At 44.9% G+C, this 12,616-nt stretch overlaps 1 protein-coding gene across 5 annotated transcripts in view; it reads right to left on the minus strand.

The window, feature by feature from the left end:
- Positions 1–12,616, minus strand: part of LOC122554098 (choline transporter-like protein 5) — a 281,888-nt gene that overhangs the window by 33,364 nt on the left and 235,908 nt on the right. For all 5 annotated transcript variants that reach the window (XM_043698569.1, XM_043698571.1, XM_043698568.1 and 2 more), the window contains 4 exons: positions 11,624–11,723; positions 8,698–8,790; positions 7,829–7,916; positions 5,384–5,646 (listed from right to left, as the gene is read on the minus strand). In XM_043698569.1, the coding sequence (XP_043554504.1) occupies positions 5,384–5,646; positions 7,829–7,916; positions 8,698–8,790; positions 11,624–11,723 (544 nt within the window). The remainder of the gene's footprint in view (positions 1–5,383; positions 5,647–7,828; positions 7,917–8,697; positions 8,791–11,623; positions 11,724–12,616) is intronic.

Raw genomic sequence — 12,616 nt, forward strand, 5'->3', positions numbered from 1 at the left:
CCATGCTATTTTCTCCCCACCCCCACCCTCCTCCAGCTTATCTCTCCACGCTTCAGGCTCACTGCCTTTATTCCTGATGAAGGGCTTTTGCCCGAAACGTCGATTTCGCTGCTCGTTGGATGCTGCCTGAACTGCTGTGCTCTTCCAGCACCACTGATCCAGAACCATCCAGGACAAAGCAGCCCACTTGATTGTCACCACATCCACAAGCATCCACTCCCTCCACCACCAAAACTCAGTAGCAGCAGTGTGTACCATTACAAGGTGCTCTTCATAAATTCAGACAACACCTTCCAAACCTACAAGGACAGCAGATACATGGAAAAACCACCACCTGCAAGTTCCCTTCCAAGCCATTCACCATCCTGACTTGGAAATATATCGCCGTTCTGCCACCGTCACTGCGTCAGAATCCTGAAATTCCCTCCCTAAGGGCATTGTGGAGCATATGGACTGCAGCGGTTCAAGAGGGCAGCTCACCCCCGCCTTCTCAAGGGGCAACTAGGGACAGGCAATAAATGCTGGGCTCAGCCAGTGACACCCACATCCTACAAATTAATGAAAAAAAGCTTGACTTTCCTGGGATGGGGAGCATCATCTGTTGGACTGAAGAGATTTGTACTACATTCAACAGCAATTGACACAGTCTCCATCTCAGAGACAAAGACTTTTAGGCTCTGGATCTTTATGAAGTGAGTCTAAATTCAATCAGCTGCTGGGATGGTTTTGGTGGGATTTGAACATATGGCTCATTGAGTTGGGTTAGGGACATTGTCACTCTGCTGCCATCTCCCTGTATCAGTGATGGGTAATAAACACTGGCCTAGCCAGCAATGTCCCACATCCTGTGAATAATTCTTTTAAAAGTCCTGGAAAATGTGTGGGAATTCAAGAGCCCCTGTCAGGCAGCACGGTGGTTAGCACTGCTGCCTCACAATGCAAGGGAACCGGGTTCGATTTCCACCTCGAGTGACTGTCTGTGTGCAGTTTGCACGTTATCCTGCTGTCTGTGTGGGTTCCCTCCCAGAGACGTGCAGGTTAGGTGGATTGGCCATATTAGTTTGCCCATAAGGTGTAGGCTCGGTGGATTAGTCATGGGAAATGCAAGGTACAGTGATGGGGTAGGAAGCTTTTCAGAGAGTCACTACGACTCGATGGGCTGAATGGCCAATTCCACAATATAGAGATTTTATGATTCTGTCACTGCATCCAGGTACAACCTCCAGGAAGGAATATTTTCTATACTGTGTTTCTGTCAAGAATTTCCAGAAGGCCAATAAGATTTGTATTATTACAAATGCATTTATATAGCACTTTTAATGTAGTAAGGTATTTCACATGAGGGCAAATCTAACAGAAATTTGACACGGGCCTGAAGGAGGTTTCCAGATGGTGTCTAAAATCGAGGATAGACAGTGAGGTTATAAAGGAGCATGTGTAAGGAGGAGAGGGGAATGAGAGGGCATTCTAGGGCTTAGGGCCCAGACAACTAAAGGCCCAGCCTTCAGAGATAGAGGGATTCAAACTGTGGGAGGTCATGAGAGGGAAACGAGACTACAGCAGAGATGTCAGCAGGTGGTGGGGCTGGAGAAGATCATGGGAGGGGAGGGAGGAGGCATGCAGCCTTAAGAGTTTGAAGTTCAAGAATTCTTTACACGACCCCATCAATCTTGTTGGAAAGTATCAATTTTCCTTCATTCAAGGTGATTGACAAATTGAAACAGGAGTGAATGATTCTATTGCAGTTGGATGCCATCAACACCTCCCTGCTGGGGGTTACGGGAGGGTCGATAAATCTGATTAAAAACATTGCTGAAGGTTTTAACAGGAATTCCCAGGTGCGTGTACCCTGTCCATTCAAACATCCCATCACCAAAACCTTTATAAATAATAAACAGAAATAAAAATGAAAGCAATCTAAAGGTATTGATCATTTTCTCCCACTGTTTTTTGAATATTGCAGCATCTAGGGCAATTACAAATAGAGGGTCTCCCAATGAGAGTGAAATGAGGAGAATGTTTTTCTCTCAGATCGTCTGGAGAGTTTGGAACTTGTTTCCCTGGTGATGGTGGAGGCAGAGGTAGACAGCTTCCACACTAACACATGAATCCGTGCTTGGTGACAACAGAGCGGATACTGAGGCTGACATCAGCCATGATTTTATGGAATGGTGCAACAGATCTGATGGGCAGAATGGCCTACTTCTGCCTCCTAATTAGTTTGCTTCTCATTAGCTTGTTTATGAGCCATCCTTGTCCCAGAGACTCCAAACAAATCAGGGAGAGGTTGACAATCCGTGAGCAATGAGCTTGCGTACAGGGTTTGATCTGATCGGGGCTGACGGGCTGGAGAATCTCCAAGATAAGAGCCAACTCAGAATGAAGGATCGCTCTGGAGCACTGAACAGTAGTGAAATTCCGTCACTCAAATTGTGGTCAATCTTTGGAATTCTGTACCCCAGGGGGCTGTGGAAGTTCAGCTCCTGAGAATGCTCAAACCAGAAATTAATAGAATCTTGGACACTACGTAATCAAAGGAGATGGGGATACAGGGGGAAAGTGAAATCGATGGTCAGCTGTGGTCTTGTTAAGCAGGGAAGGTGGATAAAGGGGCTGAAGGGCCTGTTTCTGCATCTAGTTCTTTGCTTTTAAGCGTAATTGTAATTTACAGGAACTGACTTGGGCCAAGAAAATCACTTACAACAGGGTTAGGTGTTACCATTGACCAGACACTCATCATCTAAATACTGTAGCTACAATAGCAGGTCAGAGGTTAGGAATATTGCAATACAAAACTCTTCTCCTGACTCCCCAAAGCCTGTCCACCATCTACAAGATACAAGTCAGGGCTGTGATGGAGCATTCCCCACTTGCCCTGGTTGAGGGCAGCTCCAACAACAACACTGAAAAACTTGATACCATCCAGGATAAAGCAGCCCACTTGATAGTCACCACATCCACAAGCATCCATTCCCTCACCGCCAACATTCAGTAGCAGCCATGTGTACTGTCCACCAAAGATCCTTGGACAGTGCCCTCCAAACCCATGACCACTTCCATCTCAAAGGGCAAGGGCAGCAGATACATGGGCACAGGGGTAATCCATGGGGAACAGGGGTAATCCATGGGGCACAGGTTTCTGGCACAGAGTGTGCCCCTGTTGCTCAGGCGGGAAGGGGGGAGAGGATCAGAGCATTAGTCACTGGGGACTCCATTGTTAGGAGGACAGATTGAAGATTCTGTAAATCTCCTCTGCACCCTTTCCAAAGCTTTCACATGCTTCCTATAATGCGGTGACCAGAACTAAAAATCACACAACACCAGGTTATAGTCCAACAGGTTTAATTGGAAGCACTAGCTTTCGGAGCGACGCTCCTTCATCAGGTGATAGTGACTATCAGTCGCTCCGAAAGCTAGTGCTTCCAATTAAACCTGTTAGACTATAACCTGGTGTTGTGTGCTTTTTAACTTTGTACACCCCAGTCCAACACCGGCATCTCCAAATCGTGACCAGAACTGTATGCAATACTCTAAGTGCAGCCGCACCTGAGTTTTGTACAGCTGCCAACATGACTTCATGGCTCCGAAAGTCAATCCCTCTACCAATAAAAGCTAACCCATCATGTGCCTTCTTAACAACCCTATCAACCTGGGTATCAACTTATACGGATCTATGTACCTGGACACCGAGATCACTCTGCGCATCCACACTACCAAGAATCTTACCATTAGCCCAGTATTCTGTATTCCTGTTACTCCTTGCAAAGTGAATCACCTCACAATTTTCCACATTAAACTCCACTTGCCACCTCTCAGCCCAGCTCTGCAGCTTATCTCTGCCCCTCTGTAACCTGCAACATCCTTCAATACTGTCCACAACTTCACCAATCTTAGTGTCATCCACAAATTTACTAACCTATCCTTTTATTTGATTAGATTAGATTAGATTAGATTACTTTACAGTGTGGAAACAGGCCCTTCGGCCCAACAAGTCCACACTGACCCGCCGAAGCGCAAACCACCCATACCCCTACATTTACCTCTTACCTAACACTACGGACAACTTAGCATGGCCAATTCACCTGACCTGCACATCTTTGGACTGTGGGAGGAAACCGGAGCACCCGGAGGAAACCCACGCAGACACGGGGAGAATGTGCAAACTCCACACAGTCGGTCGCCTGAGGCGGGAATTGAACCCGGGTCTCTGGCGCTGTGAGGCAGCAGTGCTAACCACTGTGCCACCGTGCCGCCCACAATTCAGGTCATTTATAAAAATGACAAACAGCAGTGACCCTAAAACAGACCCCTGCGGTACAGCACTAGTAACTGAACTTCAGGATGAACATTTCCCATCAACCACCACCATCTGTCTTCTTACAGCTAGCCAATTTCTGATCCAAACCACTAAATCACCCTCAATCCCATGCCTCTGTATTTTGTGCAACAGCCTATCATGGGGAACCTCATCAAATGCCTTACTGAAATATAGGACAGATATCAGAGGTAGGTTCTTTACTCAGAGCATAGTGTGGGCATGGAATGCCCTGCCTGCAACAGTAGTAGACTCAGCAATGTTAAGGGCATTTAAATGGTCATTGGATAAACATATGGATGAGAATGGAATAGTGTAGGTTAGATAAGCTTCAGATTGGTTTCACAGGTCGGCGCAACATCAAGGGCCGAAGGGCCTGTACTGAGCTGTAATGTTCTATGCTTTAACACCACCCCCTGCAAGTTCCCTTCCAAGCCACTTACCATTCTGTCTTGGAAATATATCACTGTTCGTTCACTGCCACTGGCCAAAATCCTGGAATTCCCTCCCTAAGGGCATTGTGGGTCAATCCACAGCAGATGGATTGCAGCAGTTCAAGAAGGCAGTTCACTGCCACCTTCTCAAGGGGCAACTAGGGACGGGTAATAAATGCTGGCCCAGCCAGTGACACCCATGTCCCATGAATGAACAAAAATAAGTAGATATTTAGGAGGGTGAGGCAATATGCAAAGCAAATCTCACCCTGTTAAGTTGCAAAGGGCTTTTATTTCTCTCTCATCTTTCACAATCTAAACACACCCACAAGTATTTTACAGCCATTGATGCATTTTAAAATGGAGTCCCTGTGTAATGTATACACGCATCGCAGTCATGTTCGCCTGATAAGCTGTGGGTTATGATGTTAGTGAAGGGATAAATACTACCCAGAACACTGGGATAATCCTCACTGCTTTGTTTGTAATAGTGGCTTGGGATCTTTGTGTGTGCACCTGAGATGACAAATAGGCGCTGGCTGTGTATCGCTGGGCTGGCGTGTGTGCTGGATTGTAATAGTTTGTATTTAATTTTAGAAACTGGCTGCTGAACTGAGGACTTTGATGATCTTACCTCAGGGAACGACCGAACGCAGCAAGCAAAGGGAAGGCTGGTATGTCAGCTGGTTTCTTAAATGCCCAGTAATAGGAAGCGAAGGCACCTGCCAATGTGCACTGCCCCAGCGCAATGGCAAAGTTCACCAGCCACAAAAAGACAAAGAGGTTGCAGATCTGAAGGATGAAGATGTACTTGTGGTAAACACTCTCTCCACCATAGAAAGCGAAGGCACATTGAGCACCTGGGCACAACTTGGTGACATTGCTGGTGTTAAATACCTGTCAGGGAAAGAAAGGTCACAGGTCAGCAGTGTGGGTGGCTGGCTAGGTCAGGACAGTTTTACATAGCTCACTGCCACTGATCCTTCCCCTGACTTTGGCAAAAGCAACATCCTGCAGATGCTGGAAATCTGAAACAAACACAGAATGCTGAAGAAACTCAGTAAGCCTGGCAGCGTCTGTGAAGAGAGAAACAGAGTTATCATTTCAAGTGAAGATGACTCTTCTTTGGAAGAGGTGAAGAGGAAGAATTATATCAGGCTCCAAAAGTTAACTCTGTCTCTCTCTTTCTCTCTCCACGGATGGTGCCAGACCTGCACAGCTTCTCTAGCAATTTCTGCTTTTCTTTGCCTTCTGTCTTTGCTTTGCCCTGAACCTATGTAGTGATTACTGGATCCATCACCGTGGAATACCTACACGAGAGGTCTGTTCAGAGATATCAAGAGAGTCAATTCATGACAGTAGTAATTACAGGGACACTGCTCAGGGAGAATGAGCAGGACTGCATGGAGTTGGTCCATATCCATCTGCTCCCTCCAAAAGCTCCACACACCCCCCCACTCTGTGTGTGATGTCAGGAGAATGGATGGAGCCAATGTAATATGAACATTAGCCTTTTCAGAACCATGACCTTATACATCAATCAGGTTACACATCAGGCTTAGAAAATAAGTTTATTCATTTCATTGCCCAATCAGCAAAGCCGATCTGTCCCTAATTGCCCCTGGAGGGGGGGTGTTGCACAGCTCTCTTTCTCTTTAATCTAATGGTAGTGGGTTTGATACAAATGGGTGTCTCACTCAGTCCCCTCAGAGGGCAGTTCTTGGTTTGCCATATTGGCGTGCGACTGAAGTCAGGTACAGCACCTGACTTGAACCAGTTGTGTTCCTAAGACAGCTGACTGCTTTCACAGTCATCCCAGACATTTTATGAAACGGAATTCTAATTCTCAAACTGACCTGGGAACTGGGCTCGAGATGATAACACTGCAGTGCCTGACGGAAATTGCTGTGTTTAATCTGGGGCGGGGTGGGGGGGGTTGGTATGAGGGGAATTGTGGACAGGGAATGAAGTTGGGTGCCTCGTTCTAGTGAACTGGCAGCACTTTGGGTATTGTCGTGGGTGCTACCCGGCAGAATGTGGACACGCTTTCTCTTCCTCTTACCCAGGCTAACATCCAACTGGACTAACTGTATGGTGGCCTGCCCATCAGTGTAACACCCAGTGTCACACAAACGTAGTCCACTAGAGAGAGAGAGAGAGAGAGAGAGAGAGAGAGAGGGAGAGAGAGAAGAGGAGGAGGAGGGGTGAGTTTCCTCGGTGATTTATTTATTCTTGTATGCGACATCAATAATGTTCGCAAAGATGCCGACACAAGGAAGACTGCAGAGGTTAAAAGTAAAGATGGTAAAAGAGAGAAACATCATCTGTTTTATGATGGCACAGCAAAACTGGAGGAAATGACTGATGGGCATCTGGGGACAGGTTTCCCTGGAGAGAGCATCAAACTGTGATTTTGTACAGATCTTTAGAATCATTAGGTGTTGGTATTGGTCCAGTATTGAGAGAGGAATAGTCTCCAGTGGCAGAAGTGGAGGAGCCAGATTTAAACTCATTGCCAACATCTCTAGGAGCGGGATGAAGGATTTCTTTTTCCAAGTGAGTTGTTATGATCTGGAAGGTGCTTCCTGAAAGGACGATGGGAGCAGATTCAAGAATAACCTTCAAAAGGGAACCAGAAATGAAGTTCCAAAACATTAAAAACAGGAGCAGGAGTAGGCCATTCGGCCCTTCGAGCCTCCTCCACCGTTCAATAGGATCATGGTCGATCATCCAAGTCAGTCTTGTTTGTGCTTTCTCCCCCTTACCCTTTGATCCCTTCAGTCTGAAGAATTTTAGCCATAAGAACTCCTGAATATGTAGGTAGGTGAAATTGAAAACCTGGACTCAGTAGGTAGCGGAGACGAAGCTATCAACTTCTCACAAAAACCCAACTGGTTTATTCAGGCCCCATCAAGAGAAAAACCCTGTCACCCCTTACCCGGCCAAGGCAATATGTGACTCCAGTCCCACACCAACATGGTTGACTTTAAATTTGTCTGGAGAGACTCTCATGTTGTATGAACTGGAATCTCGGCCTCGCCCCATCCCGTTCCCAATATGGGACAAACCGATTAATTACCTCAGGATTGCACGTTCTATTTGCATATATACAATGACCCCGATTGGTCATGATTTTGTACACAGCTTCACCGGACGTTGACAGGAATCTGGACAGTTCATGTTAAAAAGTGTATCAATAGTTTTTAATTGTTCATGTCCCAAAATTCTAACAAAACTTTAAAGCATAATACAACTCTGACAGATAAATTCAGCAAAGGATAGAATCTTCCAGCACAGAAAAATGCCATTTAACCCATCATTCCTGTGCTGACCCTTTGACAGATCCAATTATTCTAACTTACCTACTCTTTCCCCACAGAACTGCAAATGTTCCATTTCCTGCATTTTTCCGATTCCCTGTGTGAAAGTTCTGATTGAATCTGCTCCCACCGCCCTTTCAGGCAGCACCTTCCAGATCCCAACAACTCACTGTGTAAAACAGTCCCCCTCATCTCCCCCGTCTGGGGCTTTTCCCCGATCCCCTTCAATCTGTCTCCATCTGCTCCCTCACCCTCCTGCCCCGGAAACACTGTCTCCTGATTTACTCAATCAAACTCTCTCCATGATTTTGAACATCTCGGTTAAACCCCCCAAAACCTCCTCTGCTCTAAGGAGAACAATCCCAGCTTCTCCAATCTCTCTATCGTTCAAGTCCCTGATCCCACCCTGGTATATCTCCTCGGCTTTTTCTCTCTCTGAAATACTCAGAGTTTGCTTGAGCTATTTTAAGAAAAGATGACATCTTTTGCTGCTTCACTTTCTTTGAAACCTGAAACTGTTACCAGACCATTTGAGCTGAGGTTTGACTGTAAGGATCTGAGATTTAGTCTTCAGTGTTTATTACATGATATGAGATCAGTTGCGACATAGTGTATTCTAAAAGGATACATTGCTGTGATAGCCCAATAGGAAATACAGACAGCAAGGAGCAGGAAGGTGATAATTGGGTAGAATAAAGTGGACATGATGTATCCTATGGCCCTGGTGACAAAAACAAACAGTTACAATGTAGAAACTACCACATGACTCAATAGAAATTAGATTGTAATTAAAGTGTTAACATATAAGATTACATTAGACCACATTTGGAGTATTGTGTGCAGTTTCGGTCACCATTCTATCAGAAGCACGTGGAAGCTTTGGGGAAAGTGCAGAGAAGGTTCACCAAGATGTTGCCTGGTCTCGAGGGCATTGACTCTGAGGAAAGGTTAAAAAGACTAGGATTGTTTTCACTGGCTGTGGCTGAAAGGAGACCTGATAAAGGTCCACAACATTATGAGATGTATAGATAGGGTGGATAGTCAGAGCTTTCTCCTCAGGGTTAAAGTTTCAATTACAAGGGGACACAGGTTCAAGGTGAGAGGGAGAATGTTTAAGGGAGATGTGCGAGGGAAGTTTATCACGCCTGGAACACATTGCCAGAGGAAGTGGTAGATGCAGATACATTGGCGACATGTAAGAAGTATCTGGATAATTACATGAGTAGGGAGGGAATAGAGGGATACTGACCGAATAAGGACAGAAGGTTTGTTTTTTAGTTTAGTTTGGGCATGGTGATCAGCACAGGCTTGGAGGGCCGAAGGGCCTGTTCCTGTGCTGGGATTCTCATTTATTCTCTTTGTTTTTGTACATCAATGATTTTAGAATAACATTACATTTACAGCACAGTAGCGGTCCAAGCAGCTTTTCTGGTATTCATTTTCATGAGGCCTCCTGTGTCCTGACCTCATCCTATCCCTAAATCTTTCGTTCATGTCTCCCTCATGTCTTCATGCAGGTAATCTTCCCATAATTCCACATTCTCTTTCATTCTCAACTGGAATTATTTAGTGAGTCTCTTATGTTGATGGATAAATTGACCTGGATTTTTAAATCGATATTCAGAAGTCAAGTCTACTTTTTAGCACAGGTTCAGGTTTGAAATGGCACATTAATTGTGAGGTTCTAATTGCTCGATGGGTTGACACAAGTTTGGAGCTAATTGAGGGACACATTAGGGTATGATGGACAGTGATGTTACAATACACAGCCAGAAGTCACATAACACCAGGTTATAGTCCAACAGGTTTATTTGAAATCACAAGCTTTCTGAGTGCTGCTCCTTTGTCAGTCATTAGCACTTCCCCTGATGAAGCAGCAGCACGCCGAAAGCTTGTGATTTCAAATGAATCTGTTGGACTATAACATGGTGTCATGTGACTTCTGACTTTGTCCACCCCAGTCCAATACCGGCACCTCCACATCACAATACACAGCAGTGTAACACTGGGGTATTGAGAGGGTTATACTAGGATTTAACAAACAGTTAGGATACAGCGGAGGTTCAGTTGGGAGGCTGTTGGTGAACATCAGCTGTCATGGTGGCAGGTACTGAAGGGTAAATGAGTTTAGAGTATGATAGAGTCATATGTTAGGATATCTTGCCTGGGATTGGGTTGTGGGGATTGTAATCAACTATATCTGGAATAAGATTATATTTTAACTCCAAAATTATGTAAATGAGGAATTGTTTCCTTTGGCAATAAGAATGAAAACAAAGCAGCTTATTTAATCAGTGAGAGGTTGCAGAGGGATCTGGGTGTCCTAGTGCATGAATCATAAAGAGTCAGTCCACAGGTACAGCAAGCAATTAGAAAAACTCATAGCATTTTGTCAATTATCACAAGGAAATGTGAATACAAGGTTAGGGTGTTTATGCCTCAGTTATACAGGGCACTGCTGAGTCCACATCTGAAGTACTGTGTACCATCCTGGTCATCGTATTTAATTACAGACAATTTTGGTTCCTTTACCTGAGGAGGCATGTAGTTGTATTGGAGGTAGTTCAGAGGAGGGTCACTGGATTGTTTACAGGGATAGAGGATTTGTCCCTATGAAGAGAGATTGAGCAATTTAGGCTGATACTCTCTAGAGTTTAGAAGAATGAGTGGAAATCTAATCAAGATAATAAAGGGGATTGACAGAGTAGACGTGGAGGAGAAGTTTCCCCATGTCAGGGAATCTAGAATGAGAGGCCATAGCTTTACTGCAAGGGGTCGCAGATTTAAAAGAGAGATGAGGAGGAATTACTTCTCTCAAAGGGCCATGAATCTGTGAAATTCATTCCTCCAGATCACAGTGGATTCTAGGATATTGATTAAATTTAAGGAGGAGACAGACAGATTTTTAATTCATAACAGGTTGAAGGGTTAAGGAGAGCATGCAGGAAAGTGAAGCTGAAGTTGAGGTGAGATTTTGAATGGTGGAGCAGGTCCAAAGGGCTGAATGGCTCCCTCCTGCTCCTAGTTCTTAATTCCTTGATGATGTTATGTAAGTGCCTTGGAAACAGCTCACTCTGAAGCAGTAGGTTGGCTTATGAGGAAAGGCTAGACTTGTGTCCTGCTGGAGATTAGGACAGAACGAGGGGACACTATTGAAACACAAGCTTTTGAGGGGGCCTTGGTGGGTGTATGTGGGGAGGATATTTCCTCTTGTAGGAGAATCTAGAACCAGCGTCACTGTTTAAAAAGAAGGGGTTGTCTAGCTAAGACAGCGAAGAAGAAATGTATATTAATCAGGTCAACCATGATGCTGCTGGATGACAGAATAGGCTCAAGGGGCTGATGTGTTGTCCAGCTCCTACTTTGTATTGAGTTCATTCAGATCGGGTTTGGAAAGAACCTTGTAACCGCACTTCACAAGATTTCAGATATCAGGGGTTGGGGGTGTTAAGCTAGCACACATTGTAACTGGCAATGTTTTTGAGATCATGAAAAACATTCCAGAATAAACCCACACCATCTCAGTTCCTCAAACAATATTAGAGGCCACTTACTTGCTCCCTTCCCTGAGCAGTGCAATTGCAATACAGATTCTTTTCCGTAGGAAAATCAACATCAGAATGATGATCACTTCAATAATGCAGAGAAAGATCACTAGAAAACATCAAAGGCCATGTGTTAAAAAAATACAAAGAACTATAAAAGTATGGATTTGAATAGAGCTGTCACTGAGACTGCAGTTATACTGCAATCCATCTCCCAGGTGAGTGTGCACAAGGATCACAGTGAACATTCATTCTTGGAGGCTAATATTTGGTGTTTGGAGAATTTAACTTTCATATTTACTCTCTGTTATGCTGAAAACACACTGGCAGTTGACTGAGCTCCTGTTACATTGTGGGGTTTGGAAAACTCAGCATCAAATGAGCCTGTTTGGTCAGGGGTCTCACAGCTGGAGATCTGTACACTGTGGAGTAAAGGACCTCAGATCCAGGATCTGACAGCCAGCTGTCTGCCCTATTGCAGTGGCCCCCTCAAGGTTAGCTGTCCCATATGTCTAGTGGAGATGATGGACATCCTCAGGAAATTGTTGACTCCTGTAAAACCTCGGTCATTGGAAGATAATGATCAATCTCCAGGACACTATTGTGCAGCACAGAAGGGAAGTCATGAAATTGATCTTCATTCTCCATGCACACGGGCAACAGCAAATCCCAGCTACAGCCAATACTGCATTTCATTGAAACTCTGATACGTTCTCCTGTAACCACTGCATCATAACGCAATCCTTACAATGCATCATAACTCAACACTCCTGAAACATTGTAGCTCAACTCTCCCAAACTCCCAAAGAACCCTAATGCAAACATGCCATTTTGGTTTCGGATAACCTCTCAGTACACCATAAAACAGCACACACAACACACCATAACCCAACACACTGTAACCCAACACCCACTACACACTGTAACCCAACACCCACAACACACCATAACCCAACACCCACAATACACTGTAACTGAACTCCCACAATCACTGCACTGACA

The sequence above is a fragment of the Chiloscyllium plagiosum genome, chromosome 11 (assembly GCF_004010195.1).
Source record: "Chiloscyllium plagiosum isolate BGI_BamShark_2017 chromosome 11, ASM401019v2, whole genome shotgun sequence".
NCBI classification, from domain to species: domain Eukaryota; kingdom Metazoa; phylum Chordata; class Chondrichthyes; order Orectolobiformes; family Hemiscylliidae; genus Chiloscyllium; species Chiloscyllium plagiosum.